This window comes from Hippoglossus hippoglossus, chromosome 23, assembly GCF_009819705.1.
Source record: "Hippoglossus hippoglossus isolate fHipHip1 chromosome 23, fHipHip1.pri, whole genome shotgun sequence".
Classification (NCBI taxonomy): Eukaryota; Metazoa; Chordata; class Actinopteri; order Pleuronectiformes; family Pleuronectidae; genus Hippoglossus; species Hippoglossus hippoglossus.
In genome coordinates, this window is record NC_047173.1 from 5,959,943 (window position 1) to 5,984,103 (window position 24,161).

Genomic DNA, 24,161 nt, shown 5'->3' on the forward strand with positions numbered 1-24,161 from the left:
TTAGTGTGAAAGTGAATATAAAGTGTGGTTACAACTTGGGAACTTAACTGTACACATGAAAGATGGGGACTTATACATGCATAGAAAAGGTTAATAGAAATGCATAAAGAGTAGTTTACTGAGTGAGAGCTGATATCACTGTATATGTACGAAGGCATTTACATAGGAGCTCATTGGCCATGGGTGAAAACCTTCTGTTTTATTTTCTAGATTTACGGTGTAATGATAATTACAGTACAACATATTTGATCAAATAATGCATCTAGACATGTTGTGTATTAACAAAGACTTATTCCTTGTAAAAATAGGAAAGTCTTCTTTTTATGAAATATGATCTGCAATTAATAATTAAGAAATTGAATGCAAGAAAAATGACCCTGCAGTTCTAAATGCTATTACTAAGCATTTGCTCATTTTAAGTTGACAAAGTTGTGTGTGTGTGTGTGTGTGTGTGTGTGTGTGTGTGTGTGTGTGTGTGTGTGTGTGTGTGTGTGTGTGTGTGTGTGTGTGTGTGATGACCTGATGATAGCTTTTGTCCTGTGGTTTGGTGAAAAATTCCATCTCTTGGCTTGTTGACATTACATGTACCTGGATTGCTCTCGCTCCGGCTCTCTCTCTGTCTCTCTCTCTCTCTCTCTCTCTCTCTCACACACACACTCAAAACGCTTCAGTTCAGCATTGAGTTGGAAGGTGATGTGTCAGGAATCCACAGAGGACATTCTGTTTCTGAGGGGAGACCATATGGCACAGTTTGAATAACTTTCTGAGCAATTTTATTTCAAGTTGTGTCTGACTTCTTCCAAAATGTCCAGGGACTCTCTGGTAACCAGCTCGTTTGTGGTAGCAGACTATGTGGTCTTTGCCCTCATGCTGCTGCTGTCCGCTGCTGTCGGGGTCTACTATGCCTGGGCGGACAGGGACCAGGGAACCTCTGGGGACTTCCTAATGGGGGGCCGCAGACTGACGGCCGTGCCTGTGTCCCTGTCCCTGACTGCCAGCTTCATGTCAGCCATCACGGTGCTGTCAAATCCAGCCGAGGTAAGGTTACAGCAGATTCCCAAGGGACAAATGCAAACTCTGTCTCTCCCGAAAAGTCATCTTGTGTCTGCTTGAGGAGGACACATTTATTTGATGTGAGAAAAACTTTTTAGTGCGGTGAGATACATCACTGTCCCACTGTAGTGTCCAAGTGAATCAGAGACATGATGGTAGCGACAATGAGACATAAACTAATGAGCTATATGCAAGGTTATTCACTGTACCTGTGGGTTTGTAGAAGGGCTACATGTCTAAATAACTGAAAGAAATTACGGAAAACATATTGTAAATCGTGTAAATATAACAAAATCCCCAAATATATTATAATATTCTTTCTTCTGTAGCTTTTAACTGACTGACAACAATGAGCTGTATCAGCCTGATGTCAGAATAGATCTTCGTATAAAATCTCGCAGGACATGCTCACTGAACAAAAACAATGGGCAATTTCATTGCCCCAGTAGTTACAGAAGGTGGGTGGATACATCTGAACTTAATGTGGCTTTATGGTGTTTGCGTGCGACTCCACAATTAAAATGCTCTTACAATTGTTTTACACCAATAAATGATTTCCTGCAGTCTTCTTTGGATATCTGCCAACAACCATAGAAAACATTGTTAATTTATGGCACCCCATGTCCTTAGGTGTACCGCTATGGAGCCAGCATTGTATTTTATGGTCTCTCCTATATTATGACCATGGCAGTCACATCTGAGGTCTTTCTTCCCGTCTTCTACCGGCTTGCTGTCACCAGTACGTATGAGGTGAGTGAGCTTTGGTTCATCATATTCTGGTCAGTGTGCTAAGTAATTTTACAGCCTTTATATTGTTTTATTTTATTTTATTATTGAGGTCTGCTCTGATCTTTTTTTTTACTACTCTACACTCAGGCATGAAGAATGTTTTATACACCTGTAAAATACCTGAGAAACAGATATTTAACTGCTATAGTGTCACTCTAACTGCTATAAGAGACATCAAAATACCTAAAAGCATGTCGGAATGTAGTCTGAAGTAGATATGGCCATGCTTGAAGTAGCGTGTGTGCGCATGTGTGCTTGTGTGTGTGTTCTTAATGAAGTAAGTTTTACAGTTTGCAACCATCGACTGGATTTAATAACTCTTTGAATTCTCAATCCAAAACAACTTAAACAACTGAACATACTGTCCTGACTCACACGGACCACAGCTCCGATACTAATCTTTTCATACTGTCTGTTCTTCTCTGTCTCTGCCAAGTACCTGGAGCTGCGTTTCAACAGAGCAACCCGTCTGCTGGGAACTGGGCTCTTCATTGTGCAGACGGTGAGTGAGAAACCAGTCAACACATAATCACAGGCCTCTGACCTTTAGTGAGTCAAACCACAAATCTGCTACCTGAGGGTCATTTGTGTTGGAATTGTGTTTCTTACTTTGTCACAGATTCTCTACACTGGAATCGTCATTTATGCTCCAGCACTTGCCTTGAATCACGGTATGTGTGTTTCAGTCGACACTGGTCAGGCCAACGTCACATACCCACATGAGGGCACTTAGAGCTGCTTGGTTTTGTTCGGTCCAGTGGTCACTGTCTGAAATGCTCCTTCTGCTCTATAAACTCTCTCAGCTTTAACTTCATGTAAAAGTACAATACTTATTTCTATCTGTGCAATTCAATGGCTAGACTGACGGCATTTCTGTTACACTGTATATATTCTGTTTACATTCTATACCTTCTTTATATTTTCCACTTTTTATATTGCTTGTTTACTTATTTATTACTTTTTCTTATTTTTCTTATTTACCGTCCTCATAAAACGACAAAATGTCCCTGTAGATGGACTATCAAAGGATTATCTTATCTTATCTTATCTTATCTATTCTTATCTTATCCCATCTCTCTGCAGTAACTGGGATGCATCTGTGGGGCGCTGTCATCTCCACAGGGGTGGTGTGTACCTTTTACTGCACGATGGTATGTAACACAACCTGCCCACCTGAGTTTTCAGCTGTGCCAATAAACAAAAAGGAATAAACTTTTTTTTATTTTTTATTGTTTGAGTTTCTGAATTGTTTGTCGACGCAGCACCTGTTTGTGCTTCATGTTGTCACAGGGTGGTCTGAAGGCAGTGGTGTGGACTGATGTCTTTCAGGTAGGCTCCTGGAAGAAAATAATAAGATTCCTAGTGGTTGGTGTGGTAAGACTGGTCCTACACATTCAGATAAGTTTCATATAAAGACAATACTGAACACAAGGGACACCCCAGCACATATTAGCCATTTTCCATGCATCACACCTAATATACTATCCATGTATAATGACATTAGAATCACTACTGGGACAAAAAGCAACTCTGACAATATGTAAATGTTCCCCTTCAGCTTGGCGTCATGGTCGCAGGCTTCCTGGCTGTTATCATCAGGTCTGTGGTTTTGCAAGGGGGAGTCTTCAACATCATTTCAGATTCAGAACACGGAGGGAGACTCAATCTTTGGGAGTGAGTACGATCAATCCAATTATTAGCTTTCTAAGCTTCTGTTACACAGTGGAATGAGAGTAAACTCAACAGAGCAGGTGCAGGAGCATTTCTGTCATCAGAACATACTTTAATGGGTGTATTATACTATATATATGAATGTTATGTTACACTAGGGTCCTCATGAGACTAAATGCAAACTCTAATTCAGTGTTATTTATTTGGACCCCACAACAAACAAATAAAACATTTAAAACCTTTGTGTTGTCTGTCTCCCTCGACTGAACATTTTAATTCTAAACTGTCAGAGGCGTGATCTTATGCGATTCTACACCATATACTTATATTATACTCAGGTCACAGGACTGTCCCATTTAAATGTCATTAAATGTCTCTCCAGATGCATCCAAGCAATATACAATATACTGTCATATCAGTTGTTCATTGCAGTAATCATGTGATCATCTTCAGGTTGGTACAGTCTGCAAATATAATGTAACCTGTTAATTGTTTATGTCCAGGTGGTCATTGATCCCTGGTTACTCAAACTACACTGATTAAAAAGTCATGCTAAATGGAAATCAAATCAAGTTTGATTTGTTTACTGCTTTTCAAGAAACTCAAAGATACTTTACTATAAGACCAAAAAATAAAAGCATGGTCCCCAGAGCATGTCAACAAAATAACAAATCATTCATCAACATTCATGAGAAAAGACAGTGTCTAAAAATGGAGAGGTGCATCAATGTTTTAACCAATAAGGATATAAACTCGGGAAAAAAACAAGTTTTAGAATATGCTACTAAGTTGTCCTGGTACAGTATTTGTCAGTTGAGCTTTGAAATGAAATGACACAGCACAACTCTTCGGTCCTTGAACCTACCACTTCATCCGAGGACAATATATCCTGGTCATGTAAGGCCAGGCTGTTTCATTAGGTTCTTTGAAGGCATATATTTCTTTGGGTGGTGTCCATCACAGGATCCAAGAACTGATGAACAGTTTCTGGCAAACAACTAAAAAATGTATAACTTCAAGTTTTCACTTAAATATAAAGCGTCCTCTTTCTCTATCCCGCCAGCTTTGACACGAACCCTCTGAAAAGACACACTTTTTGGACCATAACGATTGGCGGGACGTTTGTGTGGGTCAGTATCTATGGGATCAACCAGGCCCAGGTTCAGAGATACATCTCCTGTAAGAGCATCACTCATGCCAGAGTGTGAGTATTGTTGTTCTGGTTATATGATGATAGGGAACATATATTATCTGTGCTTTTAAATGAAAATAGCCCTGTAACGTGAAGTGCTGCTGCAACCCACTTAAATTAGCTGGGGTATAAGCCCCTTTATCATAAAACAGAAAACTATTTTCCTTTGTTTTTGTTCAAGTGTTTCACTATATGCATTTCCTCTCATATCTAGATCTCTGTACATCAACCTGTTAGGCCTGTTGTCCATCTTGCTCTGCTCAGTGTTTGCAGGGATGTGCCTCTACTCCGTCTATAAGAGCTGTGACCCATGGTCAGCTGGTCTGGTTTCTGCTACTGATCAGGTACAGTATGATGGAGAGAGGTAAAGCAGAGACACTTCCTACGATCAGCGGCTTACAAAAACATATTGTGCGTTTATGTATATCGGACAAATTAGCTCCCAAATTAATGTGAATGCCACCTCAAATCATGATGACAACTCAGAAAGTAGGCGGAAATGTTGGTACAAGCGTTGCCAAATTGCTGACATCATTACTTATAAAACAAATAACATAATTTTACAATCCGCTCTAAATAGTATAATTTATTGTGTTCACCTCTCACAAGCGCCTAACCCAAAACTGCTCAACCATTACAGATGTTTTTATGATTAACGTGCACACATCATTTATATGGCAATCCAGCCTGATCCTCTTTGTTTTTATACAGACAATAAAGAGGTTTCAAGGTGTCTTTATACGCTGTAAACCCATAAATACAACGTACATTGTTAACAGCGTCACATCTTGGTAAATTGGACCCTCCGAGGAGCAGATAGTCCAGCTAACAACCGAGATTGTTTTTTTCACAGATAACTACATCAAAGTTTATTTCCTTTTATGTATTTTGATAGGCATTTAATGCCTTTATACGACTGGGATAATAAAGAAAGAGTCGGTAAGGTCATGCTGTACAAGGTCCAGCTGGGAGTTGAACCAAGGACTCACTGCTCTAAGGGAAATGCCCATGTGGTATATACAGTACGCCTTAACCATTCAACATCAGGTTTATGATTAATAGATAGTAATAGATTAATAGATGATATCTATTGTATAGATAGATGTATTGTGAGATTCCTCCTGATGGTGTGTGATCCGCTGTCTCCTCTGCAGCTGATGCCATATTTGGTGATGGACATCTTGGGAGACTATCCTGGCCTTCCTGGACTATTTGTTGCAGCAGCATATAGTGGATCTTTAAGGTTAATACAGCACTTCACATTCAAGTGAATTTAGTTCAGTGCTATGAAATGGGACTACCAAGACGGAACATTTTATTTTTGTACGTGTGTATATATCAACTAAATGGCATGTGATTTTTGACATCACTCCCAGCACAGTGTCTTCCAGCATCAATGCACTGGCTGCAGTGACAGTGGAGGACCTGATCAAACCGTACACTAACATGTCTGAGAAACACTTGGCCCGCACCTCGAAGGGACTGAGTGAGTGGATCGTCCAAAATATTTCAGCTGAATGAGTTGAGTGGTCCTTAAGTATTGAAACCTCTCATGTTTGCAGGTCTCGTATACGGGGCTTTATGCATTGGAATGGCTGGACTGGCTTCACTGATGGGAGGGGTGTTACAGGTAGAGTGGAACTATTCTCATACACACACATATGGACGGATGCATGTACAGTAAATATTCAATACAAACAGTTCTCCCTTTGGTTTAGGAATCAGCCCTGCAACTTAAATGATATGTGCCTCTTCATACAGGCAGCCGTCAGTATATTTGGGATCATTGGAGGTCCTTTACTTGGCCTGTTCACACTGGGTATCCTCTGTCCATTTGCCAATTCCAAAGTAAGCGATCGATTCATACTGGGATAGATGAAGTTATTAATAATTTACCCTTGTAGCATTGAATTACTTCCCAAAGCATTTGCCTGCTTACCAACCGTCTGAAACCTCTCTGTATCATAAATCAAATTTTCAGTGATTCAAATCTCTTCCAGGGAGCTTTGTCAGGTCTTGTGGCTGGGTTGGTCATGTCCCTGTGGGTGGGCATCGGAGCTCAGATATACCCTCCCCCTCCTGACTTGACCCGACCGCTGCCACTGACCACCGAGGGCTGTAACTTCACCACCACAGGCAGCCTGAACTGGACCTCCACAGCTCTGCCAACGCAACCAAACTCCACCACTGCCCCAGCACACAACCTCGACAGCAGGTGAAGTGTCTAACAAGCTGTAGTTGTAGTTTAAGGAAGATATAAACAAATGTGTCCAAGTAGAAAGACATTGGAAATCAGCTTTTGCCTTTTTCTTGGACCTGATATTTATTATATTTTACCTTATTACAAATATCCCTAATATGCATTCCTGAATCAGCTTGTCTTGTTTATGTAAATCTATCTTGGACAAGAAATTTAAAAAAAAGTTTCATCACATTTTTGTCTTCATCCCCAAGATTATGCTCCTTGCACACTATTATCTCAACATGTACTTTTTTCTCCCACCACCCCCAGGCCTGTGCTGGCAGATAACTGGTACTCTCTGTCCTACATGTACTTCAGCCCTATTGGAACCATAGTAGCAATTAGCGTGGGGCTGATAGTCAGTCTGTTCACAGGTAAAAAACATTTTCGTAAAATCATATCTCAAAAAATGTAGGAAAACTGAGTTAGTCTTAAGTTATGTTTACTTTATTTATAATTGTTAATTTCACCTAAAACTTGTATTTACTTCATTTTTTAAGTTTTACGTCAGATATATGCAAAACAAGTACATTTGTCAAATTACATGACTTGATTAAACTGAATAATGAGAAATAAGTAAAGGGCACTAATGTAATGTGAGTAACACTGTATTTACCTTTGACATTGTGTTGATGTGTTGTTAATGTGCATTTCAGGAGGCTGGGGTCAGAAGGTGGAAGCAAGACTTCTATTAATGAAAGAGGACACAACTCTTTATCACCTGATCAGGTGTTTCAAAGACAGAGTAAGTACTGCAGCAGTGAACCAACATCAAAAGCTCTCGACTCTCAGAGCTGCAGGTTGACTTCTGCTTTGTGCTCTTCCCTCTTCAGCTCATGAGACGAACAGGACGACTCGACCTCACAACGGATTGCGACAAAAAAATTGGCAACACAAACCCTGCTTTCTGTGATGTTGAGCTGGACCACACCAAAAGCTGCACTCCCACATGAGATGAACATTTTATTTGCGATATTATTCTTGATTACATCAATTCTTGTTTTTCTAATTAAAGAAATTTCAATGAAGGATTTCAAAAAGGTGTGTGACTCTGTGATTTGTTACAATACAATTATAATACATCATACAATACAACATTTATCTCTGGGCACTTTGCTGTGTAAAGGGCCCAAACATAAATAAATAAATGAAGTCCTGAAGTCATGTTTGTGATAGCTTTTGCAGACAGTCCAAAGGTCTGATGGTCAGGTTGGAAGTACTGTATATTCGAATGTCTGTTTATTTACACAGTATATCGTTAGCCCTGTGATTAGCTGATGACATAACCAGCCCTCACTGCCCAAAATAACTTAACATAACAGATAGATTTTAGGTCTTTTTTATAATACACACATACCGTGATTCAAGGCAAGTGCTGGAGCATAAATGACGATTCCAGTGTAGAGAATCTGTGACAAAGTAAGAAACATAATTCCAACACAAATGACCCTCAGGTGGCAGATTTGTGGTTTGACTCACTAAAGGTCAGAGGCCTGTGATTATGTGTTGACTGGTTTCTCACTCACCGTCTGCACAATGAAGAGCCCAGTTCCCAGCAGACGGGTTGCTCTGTTGAAACGCAGCTCCAGATACTTGGCAGAGACAGAGAAGAACAGACAGTATGAAAAGATTAGTATTGGAGCTGTGGTCCGTGTGAGTCAGGACAGTATGTTCAGTACAAGTTGTTTTGGATTGAGAATTTAAAGAGTTATTAAATCCTAACAAGTCAATGTTATATCTGCAGTTAATTATTACCTTAAGTGTGTGTGTGTGTGTGTGTGTGTGTGTGTGTGTGTGTGTGTGTGTGTGTGTGTGTGTGTGTGTGTGTGTGTGTGTGTGTGTGTGTGTGTGTGTGTGTGTGTATGTGTGTGGTATAACCTGGGCTAACCTGTGACATGGGAGGATTTCCATTTAATCCTCTTGGACTGTCTGATTTCAAAGGTGCTGAACTGAACAGTCTGAATAATATTCTGTACAGTAACATTTCTAGTTTCTGCTCTGACCTCCAGCAAAATGTCTGGGGACTCTGTGGCAGCCGGCTCCCTGGCGGCAGCAGACTATGTGGTGTTTGCTCTTCTGCTGGTGGTGTCTGCTGCTATCGGGATCTACTACGCCTGGGTCGGCAGGGGCCAAAACTCCAGGGACTTCTTAACCGGGGGCCGCAGAATGACAGCCCTGCCCGTCTCCATGTCTCTGACGGCCAGCTTCATGTCATCCAGCACACTGCTGGCCAACCCAGTTGAGGTAAGTTGGCAGTAGATACATTTTTGTTCTTGCAAAATGAAAAGACACTGAAGTAGGAAACATCTTCTGAAGCAAAGACTTTTTAAATTTTAAACTTTGAGTCCTTTTAAGGTTAAGTTAATTTCTCTCAGGTATGAGGTAACCCACCAGAAATCTACAGGAAACTCAAGGATAAGTTTCTGTTTCTGGAAAGATTTGTATTTGTATTCGTATACCAAAATCATGGATATTTCTTGAGACGTTTCTTCTGTAGTTTTTCCAATGCAAATATTTATCTCCATTTAATATCCCACAAGCCACTGCTCACTGAACAGGAACAACAGGTTTCAGTTTTTAAAGGTGAAATGTGTCAAATGTTGTATTTAAGCTTTTCATCTTTGAATCATAAGATTATTATCAATCATCACTCTGAAGTTTATCCAGTTTATCATCTTATAAAAGTGGCTGTGACTGCCGCTATAATTTAATTGCATTTGCATGTGATTGTTCTTTATTCCTCTTTGTTTTGCTGACTTTGTGTTTTACTACTTTGATGGTAAACTTGACTAACGCATAATATCTCTGGTTTGTAGGTTTACACCTTTGGAGCCATTTTTGCATTATTATCTCTCTCATATACACTGTCCATTGTGGTCACATCTGAGGTCTTTCTCCCAGTCTTCTACAGACTGTCTATCACCAGTACTTATGAGGTGAGTGCGCTTTGTCGTGCATTTGATGGAAAACAATATTTTGTGTACTTACTGAGTAATAGTGACCTTTGTCAAATATTAATATATTTGACAAAAATATATTGATGTTGTCTAACTGTTTCAATACAAAGCAGCTGTTGGTTAATGTAAGCAGATGTGCGTTAGTAAGAGTGACAGTAAAAAGTCAGGAGTTGTTCCTGTGCGTTGGCGATTTTCCAGTCAAACACAAGCAGAAATAAAGTATTTACCAATTAGAAATGAGTTCAACCGTTTCAAGACAATGAAATGTCATAATTCTCAACGAGATTGATTCAAGACTCCAGATTTGACACAATATGCCTGTCTGAAATGAACTGGTACATAAATAAACTTTTAATAACAGCAGTGCATGTCTCCCTGTGTCACGTCCCTGCCCCAGTATCTCGAGCTGCGTTTCAACAGAGCAACCCGGCTGCTGGGAACCGCGGTATTCATGGTTCTGACCGTGAGTAAGACGACAAGTCGACACCTCATCACCGGGGTTGAACCTCTAACGGTGACACCTCATTTTTTCATCCGAAGCTTCTTAATAATGTCGGTATTATCTCCCTCTTTCTCTCTCTGTCACAGATCCTCTACACAGGAATAATCATTTATGGCCCAGCATTAGCTTTAAGCCAAGGTATGTGGGATCACAATCCCCCCCCCCCGCCCCCCCCCAAAAAAAACATGTACACGTAACTTGAAGTCGCTCGGTTTTGTGTGACTGACTGTTTTGTCATGCAACTGCCTTCTCTGTCTCTCTCCAGTCACTCAGTTGGATCTGTGGGGTGGAATTATTTCAACTGGCGTTGTCTGTACTTTTTACTGCACATTGGTTGGTAAATAAATAAATAAACCGCTTAAATTAGTTCTTCTTAAATCAAATCACCCCATTGCTCATTTAAAGTGTTTTAATGATTAAGAAAAAGTCTCATCTTTCTTTCAGGGTTTGACCAATACTGGCCTATTTATGTATTAGACATTAAAAGCAAAAGCAAATTGGAAAAATAACATACCGAAAAAACAAATCTAAATGTAACAATTGCCAATCACAAACACATAAATATGAATACCTGCCTTAAATAATATATTAATAGTTACACACAAAAGCTGGCGATAGCAAATATTTTTGAGCCAAATATTATATTCCAATGGGATTCATAGACCAGTATGGAACACTGACACTGGTTTTGCAACAAAAGAGCTGTCATTTTCCAATATATTGGTCAAAGTCTATTCCCCATCTCCATATTCTCAGCTGTAAGCCCAAATATCTCAGACAGAGAGCTCTCCTGATTGGTTGATGTGCTTAACAATTATTATGGATATCAGACAACATCTTTTTGTGGTCTACGTTGTAACAGGGTGGACTGAAGGCGGTGGTGTGGACTGATGTATTTCAGGTAAGCTTCCAGAAAGGGTCGATTCCTGGACGCTCTGTACACAAATGTTTTTTACAGAGAAAGAGAAAAAAGAAATGCAGTACTGAAAACATCATTACAAGTCAGCCAAATTTAAGCCAAATTACAAATAAATCTCAAATCAAATTGGTATAATTAGATCACAAATTAGGTCCAAAACCAGATTAGATTTGTTCAACGAACAAAAATATATTTTTTTCTCTTCTAGGTTGTAATAATGATAGCAGGTTATCTGTCTGTTATTATCAAGTGTATGATCTTAAAAGGAGGAGTCGCCACAATCATTTCAGATTCACAACAAGGAGGGAGGATCAACATTTGGGAGTGAGTATGAACAACTATTTGATTGTTAATAGAAGGAGAGCAATTTGACTCAAAGCTTTCATTAGAACTTTGAGAAATCAATGCTTTTTGGGGACTAGCAAGTCCCACATTTTGTGACACTTCACTTATCTTCAGGTTTTTAGTGAATTGGAAATCACCCTCTCACTGTGTCTCACCAGCTTTGACTTAAACCCACTGAGGAGACACACTTTTTGGACCATCACTTTTGGAGGGGGGGCTGCCTGGATCGCAGTCAATGGGATAAACCAATCCCAGGTTCAGAGATACATCTCCTGCAAGAGCATCACTCATGCCAGAGTGTGAGTCACACTTTACAGAGGACACTGGATTCATATAGAATAACACTGTTACTCCCCATTAAAGGTGATTCAAAACTCAATCTTCAAGGTCCCTGTTTATCTTATGTAATATAAAAAAGATAACTTTTTTGATGAATACAACCATCATCAGCATACAGTGCACCACATAGTTGATCTTTATGTTGCTTGCTGTGCTTTCTATGTTTTCTTCATGAATTCCACCCCATGGCTGTGCTGTTCTTTCTTTTCCCAGAGCTCTGTACATCAACCTGATAGGTTTGTGTTTCTTCCTGACGTGCTCAGTGTTGGCAGGAATGTGCCTCTACTCATTCTATAAGAACTGTGACCCATGGAGCGCTGGACTGGTCTCTAATCCTGATCAGGTACACACACACACACACACACACACACACACACACACACACGCACACGCACACGCACGCTCACACACACACAAACACAGATTTGCACACACAGAACTGGAGAGTTCACATGGAGGCTGCCAGGAAAAGTTCGGCCTACGCACCCCCCTAGCATGTCTGATTGCAGCTCTGGAAGCAGTAGAGTGGCAACTAGAGGCTTCCACGAATTCCTTATCACGTCTATTTACTTTTGTCGTCCCTTCTCTACAGCTGATGGCATATTTGGTGGTGGACATCTTCACAGCTTTTCCTGGTCTGCCAGGACTATTTTTCGCAGCAGTATATAGTGGCTCTTTAAGGTTTATACGCATCATTATATATAGTCTACCTCTTAAATCCCACTCAAACATGTTCTGTGACACTAGTCATTAAAAATCTGTATAAGTGTAATGGTTCCTGCCTTATTCTGATTCTGTTCTCATGCCAACCCCAGCACAGTGTCTTCCAGCATCAACGCGCTGGCTACAGTGACAATAGAGGACCTGATCAAGCCGTGCACGAACATGTCTGAGAAACATCTGACCTGGCTGTCCAAAGGAATGAGTAAGTGGACTGTCCTTGTTTACAATATGCTGAATGTCAGCTGAACCATTTGTCCGTTGAGCCCTGGTTTGCGTCTTATGCTTTAACTCTTGTAATTTAATTGTGGAGGATCGATTGACACAATGTGGTCCCCAGGTGTATTCTATGGAGTTTTGTGCATCGCCATGGCTGGACTGGCCTCACTCATGGGAAGGATTATGCAGGTAGAGTGTATCTGTTAACGCACAAACCTCACACTCGCTGGACATCAGGAATTATGTAATGAATTATTGCAATAAACAACAGCTGCTAAACAATTACTTATCACTGTGGGTCGGGTGCTGGGGTCACCATCACCATATTGTGTTTTTGAGGGAGAGCTGTCGATGTGTGTTTCTTGAAACAGGCAACTGCCACCATCACTGGTGTCCTCGGAGGTCCCTTACTTGGCCTGTTCATATTGGGTATCTTCTGCCCATTTGCCAATTCCAAAGTAAGTACTTTTTTAATTGTTGTGATGGAAATCTGGAAATACAAGAGGCTGGAACACCAAATTTGTCTTTGTGTATTTTAATAGGGGCTTTCTGCAGAAAGGATCAACACAGAGAGTCACAGGGATCTCAGAGTGAAGATGCAGGACAGTCAAATGCAGGGACCTTATATAGGAGAACTAAGGCTGTCTCTCAGAGCCAGTTCAGACTGGTTCTGTAGGCGCAGGTTGAGAGAGGAATCTAAACACAGGGAACTGATTTACATATATTTCCTTTGGAGATAGAGCAGACATTCAGTTCTTTGGAGAGTAAATAAGTGATAAAAAGGTCATAAAGGTTTCAGGCCATAAAAGTATTTAGACAGGTTATATAGGTTTCAGGTCACAAACAGTTCAGGTCATAAAAGTCTTTAGACAGATCTGCAGAAACTTACTTTTCAACTACTAAATAGTTTTCAACCACACTTAGTTAATTTCTCCACTACATTGTAACATTGGCATTTTCCAGCATGATTATGTTAACTTATGTTAGTATTAAATAAATACATTAATCACATGAATAATGTTCTTTTTCTCTTACTTTACTTCTACTGTCGTCTGCTGCTCATTTTGGGATTGAAGTGAACAATGACATATAAGAATCACATCTTAGCACCTAGGAAGCTATAACAATTAAAGATTTGGTACTTTAAAGTACATTTTAGCTGTTGCTCACTCGCCATCATCTTTATAAATCCCGCATGGATGTATGACAATTAATGTCTTATATGCATTTGATCACCCAGGGGGGTCTCCTAATTTGATATCCTGTTTTTCCTATAGGGAGGTCTGTCAGGTCTGATGACTGGGTTGTTCGTGGCCGTGGGTGTGTGCATCGGGGCCCTGATATTCCCCTCTCCTCCTTACATGACCCGACCTCTGCCACTGACCACGGAGGGTTGTAACTTCACCACTGACGACAGCTCCAACTGGACCTCCACTATTCTGCCAGCAGGGCCAAGCACCGTCACTACGGCCCCAGGGAACAACACTGATGATATGTAAGAATGTAACCAGCTGTGACTGAATGGTGGAATTATATAGCAAGAGAGCAGCAATGTGTGAAACCAGATGTAATGAACTGGTCTACTGGTTTCCCCACAACAAATAAGGATAATGTTCATAGAGGAATACTAATTTGAGGTCAACCAGTTTGTAGTTAATGGATAATGATGTCACAAGTCAAAAAATCTATAAGCTTGACTCTCTGGCACAGATATTCATGCTCCCCAGAAGAAGAATACTAAACTCACTTTGCCTGTAGCGCCACGGAAACGTAACATTTTTCACTTAACCTTTGAGATATCTGAACATCTACTAAAACTTTCGGAAAAACACTTTGAACAGACATTCAAGGTCCCTAGAGGATAAATCTTAATGGCTTCGTGGATCGCTTAACTTTTCCCCCAGTGCCACCATGAGGCTGATACTTGAAGTGAAATATCTCAACAACTATTGGATTGATTGCCATGACATGTGGTAAAGCTCAAATTCCCCACAAGGATACACAATAATCACTTTGACGGACTCTTAACTTTTCATCCACTTACCACTATAACCCAAATGACTGCAAAACTAATCCCATACGCGTAAGCTTTCAGTATAGTGCAGCTTACCACTTAAATGTTAACAAGAGGACACATCATGTTCAACATAGCAACAATAAACAATTTTTTAAAATTAGAATAGCACAATTATTATGTAATCTATTCAGAGATCCATTAGTGGAATGTAAAAACAGTCAGAAGACAACTTGATAAGAACCAAAATGCACCATAAGAGCTTGAGAAACTCTTATTTAACAAAAATCTTAATCTCAAAGCTATATTTGTTACCTGTTGCCTGAAGCTGTTGAAAGTATTCCATTACTAACCTAATCCCGAATAAATCCCTGTTATTATCTAGTGAATCTCTCCTTGGGGCTGAAACTGTTCAAAATACTTATGAATGTATGAGCAATAATTCACTGCTGTTTTCTCCCATCACTAGACTGTCGGCAGAAAACTGGCTCCCTCCTTCCTACCTTTACTTCTCTCTCATTGGATCTGTAACAGCGTTCACTGTGGGAATGTTCATCAGCCTCTTAACTGGTAAGCAAATGTATCCTGTTGGCACCGATTAAGTTAAATGGGTTTTGTTGTGATCACCCTCTTGTGTTCACAATGCACATTTCAGGAGGCCGGAAGCAGAGGGTGGAATCAAGGCTGATGATAATGAAAGAAGACACAACGCTCTATTACATATTCAGGTTTTTCAGAGACAGAGTAAGTGCTGCATCAGGAAAACAATATCGAAAAAACCTTTAGAGTCACAACAGCTGCTGACTGCTTGTTTGTGCTCTTCCCTTTTTAGGTGACGAGAAAAACAGGAAATCTGGACCTGACGAAGAACGGAGAGGAGAAAACTGGCAACACAAATCCTGCTTTCAATGACACTGAGATGGACTTAAAGAAAAGTACTATTATCTCATGAAAGACATCAAATTATCTTTGCATCTGCACATGTTCTTAATGCTTCAGATGAATTATAGTCATGTTCTAGCCTAATACAACAAATGTCATCAACATACTCTATGTAAACTACAGCAATATTGTCTCTGTTATTTATAACAACCCAAAATGTACATGTGTAGTGTTTCTGTTTTCAATATCGTCATATTCATGGCATTTAAGCGTGTATGTACAAATATACAATAACATATTGAACAGAAATTACAGCTCTGATATTGCACTATAGAAATGTGTTTTCTTTTCCCCTGAAGTGTCTTAACATCGTGTCACATTCTAGATCATTGATGTGCGTGTTTAAAGACACGTGACCATCACAATAGTGTCTGCTCTTGTCTTGTTCACTTCAGGAACCCGTCTGAGCTAAAACAAGGATGCAAACATGTACAAACACACATATTCTGTTCTGTGGGAGAGTTCAGTTTCCAAGTTCATTGTCAGTGCTGATGGATATACAGTCAATTTTGTAAAAAAAAGGTTTATGTTAAGTTTTGGTTTGACTTCCACCCAAATGTTCAGGGGCCCCCCCGGAGGCTGGCTCCAGTGGAGTATGTGGTGTTTGCTCTCTTACTGATGGAGACCACAATGCCTGGGTGAACATTGGGCCAGAGGAGCTCCAGGGAGTCTCTTACTAAAGGGCCACACTCTGACAGCTCTGCCCGTCTCCCTGTCCCTCTGCTATATATTCATACAAGGAACGAAACTGAGTTAAATTATTGAAGAAAACTGCTGCAATTTATTAACATTCAGCAAGACACAGGCCGTCACTATTTTTCAAACATCTGTACATTTCTGAAAAATAGTACCTAGATACATAGTCATGTACATTCTTCAAGAAATTTGACCATGTATTTACATATATATACACTCAAGTACAATATACATTTAACACCTTGGCTTCAACAGTTTCTTACAGACCAGGTGGATGTCTGTGTGTAACGTATTAACAATAACCATTATACAAACGGGATGTTAAGATAGATAATGAAATGTTTGACCTGTTGAAATGTTTGACCTGTTGAAATGTTTGACCTGTTGAAATGTTGAGTTAACGTAGACTTAAAAAAAAATCTGACAGTGGGCAAAAACAAACCGTGACATCATTATAAACACAATATTTGAGTTTTAAAATATCGGCATTAAGGTGCAATTTGTATATAGAGACACAAAGCCTGTTCTGTAACAGCTTCATTATCATAACCGGCTGGCACTTTTCCCTTATTTCCTACTTTTCCCTTATGAGGCAAGTATAGTTTATTTGCACATGAGGGTAACTGTTGCGAGTTTGTTATCTGTTCCCGGAGCCTGCATTTCATTTCAGAAATACAATACGAAGCTGTAGTTGTGTGTAATTATTTTTCTGGTTCATAATACCTCTTCTTTATGGTTCGGTATTTCCTGAGGAAATAAAGTGCCTCAAGTTCCTTGATGACAAAATCGCCCCGGGCCACCAGTTTCTTGATCTGCTCGGGATCTGTCACGTCTTTGTTCTTCATGAAGGCGGACTTCAGGCGCTCCCTGAAATACGCAGCTCCCTTGGGGTACTCTCGGCCAAGGTACAGCAGCTTTAAAGGGGGGACGACAAACTCATGGTTACACATCATCAACAATATACACAGAATATACAGTATTCATCCAAAATGCAGCACAGTAAGGGATTGTAAAGTCTGATGGCCTGTGGCCATCAGAATTTACAATTCCTCCCTCGGGTGTTAGGGCTGTTAAGTCTTATTTCACCTCGTCAGCACATTACATCTTAATTTATAATAATTTATCTTCTGTTGTATATATACACTTACATATATTTTTTGTACATATAGTATTTTAACATTCTTATTTTCGCTTCTTTACACATACTGTACATATTTTTACGTTCTATTTTACATACTCCTGCCCTTCTATATTTTTGTGAACTTGAAGCAAGACAATCACTAGTTATTGTATTTCTATTCTTAGCTGGTTGAGCCTGTAACAACCCACGAGTGTTTGGGTCACTGGCTGACTCACTTACACTTTTGTACAGCTTAAAAACCTCACCCCTCAGAGGGTTGGCCATGTCAGAGATGGGGGGGGGGGGGTCTCACTCTCCTGAAACAAGAGGGAGATACAGATATTAGATTAGAACAGCAGCGGACGTGAGTGGACAAAGACAGTCAACACAATAAGCTTAGCTTAGCTAGCCAGTTAGCTTGTCGGTGGGCGTTTACCACATTCCTCACCAACTCTACACACGACCATAGACAAGAATGTGATCATATTTACACGTGTTGTGTTTGCAGGCTGGTTCCACTGCGACTTCAATGGAGACACGTCTCCTCTTCCTCTGTGTCCTTCCTTTCTGTGCAGGCGGTGGACAGCTCCGTCGTAAGTCGTTTCGTTGTGTCGCAAATAAAAACACCACACCGCGCATGCGCATGAGTCCATGTTTCTATGGTTACCCGGACAGTTTCGGCTTCGGGATGGTGAGTTTTTCAGCGTTTATTAACAACAAATTAAACCTGATCATATCACTTCAAAGGATTCATTAAGCAAAGAATTCCTTGTAGTTAGTTTACTTGAATGTCACCGTATCAGTGGTCATAGATTCCTTTGATGTCTTCGAATGTTGCAACGGTGAATGGTTTATACGATCTGAAGAGAAACCAGATTGTTTTTGACCTGAACAGATCTATCAGTCTGTATGTAGTGATGGTGATAGCACCACCTAGTGCCAAAAGGAGGTAAACCTCGTTTTACAACTTGGGTTTGTTTAAACTCCAGGGTTGAATGCTGATTAGAGATAATAGCTACAAGAATAGAATATAAGGCTAAAGATAAATTATTCTTATTATAAACAGTTAGCTACCAGGTCAGTTAGCAGGAAGTGCCTTTAATTTGAAGGGTTAGGTAGTTATTTACCTATTTCCAACAAATAACAGTGAGCTGTCCCTGTTTAACACTCATTCAAAATGGCACGTAAAAAGGCCCCAAAACAGTCCAAGGGGGGAAAGAAGACGAAAAAGCAGAAGGAGGAGGAGAAGAGGCTGCAAGAAGAAGGTAAACATCTGTCAGAGACCTGTCTCTATGAATTCTAACTGGGGCAAAGTTATTTTAACCATCTCTGTTGTTTTCTGTTGGGAAGCACTTTTTACTCTGCATTAAAAATTGCTCTATATTATTATTATTATCATCATTAATAATAATAATAAAACAATTGTGTCTATTTTATTGTTCTATCTTCTCTGCTCATGTTCCATAGTTTTATAATTGCTTCTTCCTTACGAAGCACTTTCTTACAGTAATTTTATTATTATGATTAATAAAGTTTAGGATATGTGTTGAGTCACCACCCGATGTGCTTCTGCTTTACAGAGGAAGCCCAGCTAGAGGCAGAGAGAGAGGAACAGGAAAGGTTGGAACGAGAGAAAAAGGACCAGGAGCTGGAAAGGCTAGAATTAAGAGTCAGTCATGTTCAGCTACTGTGATTTACATCAAACTGCCGAGTGTGGATTATCTGATTCTTTTCCCTTCTGAGGGCAAATTATGTTTGAAAGACAAATACAACCCCTGTACATAATCTACACAATACACAAATCCTCAAGGAAACACACAGGAGATGTTCGCTGTTGTCAGGAGTGGACAAACTTTCTGTTCTGGTGTTCAAGGATGTCTTTCGTTTACAGGACAGAGAGTACAGAGAGTTGGAGCTGAATGAATTGCACCATCTACTGGAGCAGAATCATTCTGCAGTAACTAAATGGAGAGCTGATGCTGCAGAGAAAGCCAAGGTGTGTGTTTCTGTCTGTGTGTGAGTTATTTAGTGGGAGGGAGACTCATCTGACGCATGTATTTTTTATGTATTGCAAACAAAGCAGCAATGATTACAATACAATTCTTATTTTGATCCATACTCTCACAAAGACAAGCATGTGGATACAAAAAGAACAAAAATATCAACAGATTTCCTCAGGCTGATAACATGCAGTGTATTTCTTTGTGACCAGTGGGAGCGGTACATGTGTTGTGATGGCGCCCCTGACCCAGAAGTGCAGCAGGATGTCAACACCTATTTAAGCTTATGGAGAGAGGACCCAGAGGTCAACATCACGCCCGTGCTCAAGCAATGTAACGTCGCTCTACAGGTTTGTATTTTATATTTAATCGGTATTTGTCGTGCAATAACTTTATTGGACAATTCTCAGAAATAGAAAGGTTGACATTTATGGACACATTGTACCTTGTAGTGAAAATAAGCAGATATCGTGCAGCAATGCCAATAACACAAGACAAACATTATTGATCACATGCCACGGAATATACTTTTTACAGCAGTAAATAGTCAGAATGACAAAAGAATACTTGAAAATATAAAATAGTATAAAATAGTCAATAAGATAAATTTGAGTAAAACTACAGAGAATATGTACATAATATAGACCTTCACTACAGAGGTTAATATTATGGAAATTGACTTCTGTAAATGCAGTGAAAGGATGATTGCACAAAGATGTGAACTGTATTCGTGCATTATATATAAGGAGATATTGTATCTCCTTATGTATATGGGCAGGTATATGGGCAGGTATGGTTTACAATATGAATATGGAGTGAAGCCAAGTGCTAGAAATTAAATATTTCTAATTCTATGGTTACAAAATCTGAGAGCAAATACATTTTGTCCCTCACAGCTGCTCGAGGAGCTGGAAGTTCTGCTCAGAGACGCTACAGATCCAAAAGAGGCCCAGAAGTACCAGGAGGCCGTAATCAGTCTGCAGGAGCTAATCCACTCCAAACTTCACCTCAGCACTGAGGAGATCTTCAAGGTAGGAGAACTATAAAACGCACAGGTTCTCCCACACTGTGGAGCACTTTGTAACTACAGTGTAAGGAAGTGGTTCATAAACATCAGGGGTTTACTGTTATGTGTATGGTTTGCCTGATACGAAGCAATATTGCGAACCCTGTTTGTCTCCTTGGTTACAGAGGGCCAATGAGAACACGGACACTGAAACAGGCAACATGCAGACTGTGGTGAAAGGCGACAACACTACGCTGTGTGTGTGGGCCAACCTCAAGAGAAATCAAAGGTATATAGGCAGAAAATGCGACAAATATATTGATAACGTATGATTAAGGTTTCCAGCTGAAATATCCAGTATTTTTCACTCCATGTCAAACTGGCTCACGCAGGTTTAAAGGATTAAACTTTGAAGAGGTCGGCCTCGGCTTTGAGCTTCCCAAACAGTTGACTATGAGCGACATCGCTGTACGGATTCTCCACACACACTACGACCACCTGTCCTCTCTTGCCTGGATGGCTCACCGCAAAATTCACACACCAAGCCACAGGTCTGACATCACTGCCAATTCTATTATTACAAAGGGTTTCTTTTACTGTAATAAAAATAATTAAACTCTGTTTCTTTTCTTTCTCTGTTTAGCCCCGGATCTCTAGTAGTGGTTGACGAGGCCCCAGCAGACACTGATCTACCTGAGCAGGAGGAGACAAAAGACGAGGAGGAGGTGAAGGATGACAATGAGACACAACAGCAAACAGCAGACGAGGAGGTGCAGTCCATCCAAGAGTTAGAAGGGAGTAAGGTAAAACAAAAGAAGAATGAAAGGGATGTTTTTCTACATTCAATGTGATGTTTTCATTCGCATTGTGCATGTATCTCTCAGAGTGAAGACAGTCCTGAGTCGAGCAAAAGCAGTCGCGAGTCAGCAGAAGGCAGTGGGAGTCAGATACAGACACAGATGGAGGCGCTCTGTGGTAAGAAGCCCAGTCTAACACTGCGCCTCACATGTAAACACAAGATTTCAAACTGATGGACAGGTTTGACGATGCAAAGACTAACACGGTTTAACAACATCTAAGATACCAACGTCTTTTAATGCTGATGATGGTTGTTTACACTGAAATTCGAATTTTTGGCATGATCCTGTTTTCGTTCTCTTAGTTGAGGGAGAATTTAGCTCTCCCTCAGAGCTGCTCACGATGATGGACAGCAGCGAACCTGTCCAGGCGGTGGACTTGATGGAGTACACACCTCTGGGTGGGGTCTTCTACTATGATGTGTTCCGCCTCCCACCACAAGCCCATCGTGTCAATGGCTGGGAAATTAGACAGGTGAATAGAATAGAAAAGAGTTTCAGTGTTTGTTTTCATCAGACCCTGCTGTGGAGCCCCAGGTTTCCATTTCTCTCATTCCACATCCTCCACAGAAGCTGCACACGGGGCTGCAGGTGTTTCCGTACCCCACAGAGACGTTCAACTTGGATGACAACGAGGCCCTGACCTGCCCCCCTGTCGGAATGTCTGTGAAGTTGCCCGACCGCATTGTATTCTTGGAAACTCCGCAAGTGGCCCGCTGGGATGCTGCGGGTAAGACAGACAGGAGCACACACTGTGCAATCCTCATAACCCATCAGGTGTTTGAAATACATTTGAAAGTCGTTCTCCCACCCAGATAAGCAGTGGAGGATGGACGGTATCTCTGATGTGTCTTACGAGGAGGAAGAGGCGAAGATCTCCTTCAAGATGGACTCCTTCCAAGCTTTTGTGCTGATGCAGGAAACCTACGCCAACCTCCCCTTCCTGAGCTGGGAACTCAGTCCACTGGGACAAGATGCAGCTACTTTCACTGTCAACGGACCACTCATCGAAATAAGCATCACGATCCAGGTAGGAGGCAGGAGAGCTCTGTACGCACAGAAACATTTCTTCTAATGGATTTCAACATGTTCTGTTCCTTTACATGACAGGGGGACCAGTGTATTTTGAAGTCCGAGGTCAAAGGCCTCTCTCACCTCCAAGGAAAGTGGATGAGCAGCCCCGACCTGCAGAGAGCCATGCTCAACGCGGGGATCAACATCTTCGTGAATGAACACACTGACAAATACGTCAGCAGCTTTGGAAAGGTTTGCATCTTCTTCCTGTTGGCAGAATAAAAGAACCTGAGCGAGAGCCTATAGATTGCCAAAGCACATATAATTCATTGTGAGTGGGATGTGAGAATCTGTACAAAATGGCATGGCAGTCCATCCGACTGTTGAGCTGTGTCACTAAAAGTGTTAACCTGGTGGAGGCGCTAGATGCACAGTGAGGGGATCACTAAAGAAAGTAGAATCCATCCTCTGGGGACCATGAATGTCACTATCAAAGTAGCTGTATCAACCAAAGTGGTGGGCTGACCAACTGATAAAACTCTCTCTCCTCTTCAGGACCCACTCACAGAACATGCTGCCTACGAACAGATGGCCTTCTTCGCTTCTGCCTGCGCCTTCTCACGGAGCAAGTGGAACGCCAAATGTGGAGCCGCGCATCTGGTCATGCAGGTATTCCTGCTCACACACGGATACAGCTCATTTAGTTTCACATTTTAGCCCAGTTTTCCTCTCCCTGTGGAATGCCTGATTCCCCCTTTACGCATGGAGTCACATGCTCAGGTCCGTTCCAAACACAGACGAATAATTAGGTGCTGTTAATTCAGAGACACGGACTGCAACGCCACCAGGGTGCCCTCAACACAAACAGATTTGACATTTACACACATACAAGTTAAGTAGGGAAAAGATATATAATCTCTTCAGAATGAGGAAGTGCCACACAGAGGAAAAAGGTCACATTTCTCACTAGAATACACTGAGGTTCTTGTCCATGGTTAAGTGGATAGACCTGAAATGATGACACCAAACAGCCATTCTTTCAATTCCTGCTCTTTTCTCCGTTTCTTCCCTTTCCTTCTTCTCTGCCAGGCACGCGAGCACCGCGGCCCCGCCACTCAGCCCATGGACTCATGGTGTCTCTACCTAGTGGGCGCTCAGAGGAGTCAGAAGCTGGAAATCAAAGAGCGGAGCAAAACTTTCTCTTCAAACCACGACCCCAGCCGGGACTTTCACTCCACCTTCATCCACATGCTCCAGGACGACATGAGCACCGACGGCATTGCCAGGACCAGAGAGTCCAGTTACCTGTTCGTGGATACGGTGCAGAGCCTGCTGCGTGCCACCAGACCCCTGATGTATTCTTAAACATGTGAGATTAACTTGTTTAAATGATTACATAAATTGTTACACACCTGAATTCATGCCTTCTATTGTATAACTCCATCCATCCATTATCTATACTGCTTATCCTCTGAGGGTCACAGGGCCAACATACAGAGATAAACATTCACTTTCACATTCCCACCTAAAGTCAGTTTCCAATTAACCTAATCCCAATCTGCAT

The 24,161-nt window shown here is 41.0% G+C and overlaps 4 protein-coding genes across 6 annotated transcripts; 3 read left to right on the top strand and 1 right to left on the bottom strand.

Moving 5' to 3' along the window:
• Window positions 1–524: 524 nt before the first annotated feature.
• slc5a8 (solute carrier family 5 member 8) lies at window positions 525–7,975 on the top strand. Of its 2 annotated transcripts, none has more exons than XM_034578909.1 (17): window positions 525–1,038; window positions 1,684–1,803; window positions 2,279–2,344; window positions 2,462–2,513; window positions 2,926–2,993; window positions 3,133–3,171; window positions 3,401–3,516; window positions 4,577–4,717; window positions 4,920–5,049; window positions 5,860–5,948; window positions 6,082–6,191; window positions 6,268–6,335; window positions 6,467–6,553; window positions 6,706–6,920; window positions 7,212–7,321; window positions 7,604–7,692; window positions 7,781–7,975. In XM_034578909.1, the coding sequence occupies exons 1-17, from the start codon at window positions 805–807 to the stop codon at window positions 7,898–7,900; spliced, it is 1,854 nt and encodes a 617-aa protein (XP_034434800.1). In that variant the 5' UTR covers window positions 525–804; the 3' UTR covers window positions 7,901–7,975. The 2 variants fall into 2 exon arrangements, with proteins under 2 accessions (XP_034434800.1, XP_034434802.1); XM_034578911.1 differs by having other exon boundaries at window positions 527–1,038; window positions 7,218–7,321.
• An 807-nt stretch (window positions 7,976–8,782) lies between these two features.
• Window positions 8,783–16,174, top strand: LOC117757620 (sodium-coupled monocarboxylate transporter 1-like). The gene is made up of 17 exons (XM_034578912.1): window positions 8,783–9,191; window positions 9,764–9,883; window positions 10,302–10,367; window positions 10,493–10,544; window positions 10,672–10,739; window positions 11,269–11,307; window positions 11,534–11,649; window positions 11,829–11,969; window positions 12,223–12,352; window positions 12,602–12,690; window positions 12,825–12,934; window positions 13,070–13,137; window positions 13,320–13,406; window positions 14,226–14,443; window positions 15,432–15,532; window positions 15,618–15,706; window positions 15,795–16,174. The coding sequence occupies exons 1-17, from the start codon at window positions 8,961–8,963 to the stop codon at window positions 15,912–15,914; spliced, it is 1,845 nt and encodes a 614-aa protein (XP_034434803.1). The 5' UTR covers window positions 8,783–8,960; the 3' UTR covers window positions 15,915–16,174.
• A 488-nt stretch (window positions 16,175–16,662) lies between these two features.
• lyrm5a (LYR motif containing 5a) lies at window positions 16,663–18,330 on the bottom strand. Of its 2 annotated transcripts, XR_004613166.1 has the most exons (4): window positions 18,212–18,330; window positions 17,961–18,037; window positions 16,982–17,514; window positions 16,663–16,947 (listed from the first exon to the last, which is right to left on the bottom strand). XR_004613166.1 is itself a non-coding variant. In XM_034578916.1 (3 exons), the coding sequence occupies exons 2-3, from the start codon at window positions 18,003–18,005 to the stop codon at window positions 17,302–17,304; spliced, it is 258 nt and encodes an 85-aa protein (XP_034434807.1). In that variant the 5' UTR covers window positions 18,006–18,037; window positions 18,212–18,330; the 3' UTR covers window positions 16,980–17,301. The 2 variants fall into 2 exon arrangements, 1 of the variants encoding a protein (XP_034434807.1); XM_034578916.1 differs by lacking the exon at window positions 16,663–16,947 and having other exon boundaries at window positions 16,980–17,514.
• Window positions 18,240–24,066, top strand: cfap94 (cilia and flagella associated protein 94). Its single transcript, XM_034578908.1, has 16 exons — window positions 18,240–18,411; window positions 18,913–18,985; window positions 19,301–19,389; window positions 19,612–19,716; window positions 19,933–20,070; window positions 20,617–20,751; window positions 20,912–21,015; window positions 21,119–21,277; window positions 21,370–21,529; window positions 21,611–21,701; window positions 21,889–22,058; window positions 22,154–22,313; window positions 22,399–22,613; window positions 22,694–22,849; window positions 23,153–23,266; window positions 23,687–24,066. The coding sequence occupies exons 1-16, from the start codon at window positions 18,250–18,252 to the stop codon at window positions 23,960–23,962; spliced, it is 2,307 nt and encodes a 768-aa protein (XP_034434799.1). The 5' UTR covers window positions 18,240–18,249; the 3' UTR covers window positions 23,963–24,066.
• Window positions 24,067–24,161: the final 95 nt, after the last annotated feature.

Coding starts and splice junctions, on each gene's coding strand:
- slc5a8 (XM_034578909.1), top strand. CDS start 805: ATGTCCAGGGACTCTCTGGTAACCAGCTCGTTTGTGGTAGCAGACTAT. Junction 2,345..2,461: donor GGCTCTTCATTGTGCAGACG/GTGAGTGAGAAA, acceptor ACTTTGTCACAG/ATTCTCTACACTGGAATCGT. Junction 7,322..7,603: donor GATAGTCAGTCTGTTCACAG/GTAAAAAACATT, acceptor TGTGCATTTCAG/GAGGCTGGGGTCAGAAGGTG.
- LOC117757620 (XM_034578912.1), top strand. CDS start 8,961: ATGTCTGGGGACTCTGTGGCAGCCGGCTCCCTGGCGGCAGCAGACTAT. Junction 9,884..10,301: donor CTATCACCAGTACTTATGAG/GTGAGTGCGCTT, acceptor TCCCTGCCCCAG/TATCTCGAGCTGCGTTTCAA. Junction 12,353..12,601: donor TGGTCTCTAATCCTGATCAG/GTACACACACAC, acceptor CCTTCTCTACAG/CTGATGGCATATTTGGTGGT.
- lyrm5a (XM_034578916.1), bottom strand. CDS start 18,005: ATGGCCAACCCTCTGAGGGGTGAGGTTTTTAAGCTGTACAAAAGT. Junction 17,515..17,960: donor TTTTTAAGCTGTACAAAAGT/GTAAGTGAGTCA, acceptor CCCCCTTTAAAG/CTGCTGTACCTTGGCCGAGA.
- cfap94 (XM_034578908.1), top strand. CDS start 18,250: ATGGAGACACGTCTCCTCTTCCTCTGTGTCCTTCCTTTCTGTGCAGGC. Junction 20,071..20,616: donor AATGTAACGTCGCTCTACAG/GTTTGTATTTTA, acceptor TGTCCCTCACAG/CTGCTCGAGGAGCTGGAAGT. Junction 20,752..20,911: donor GCACTGAGGAGATCTTCAAG/GTAGGAGAACTA, acceptor CCTTGGTTACAG/AGGGCCAATGAGAACACGGA.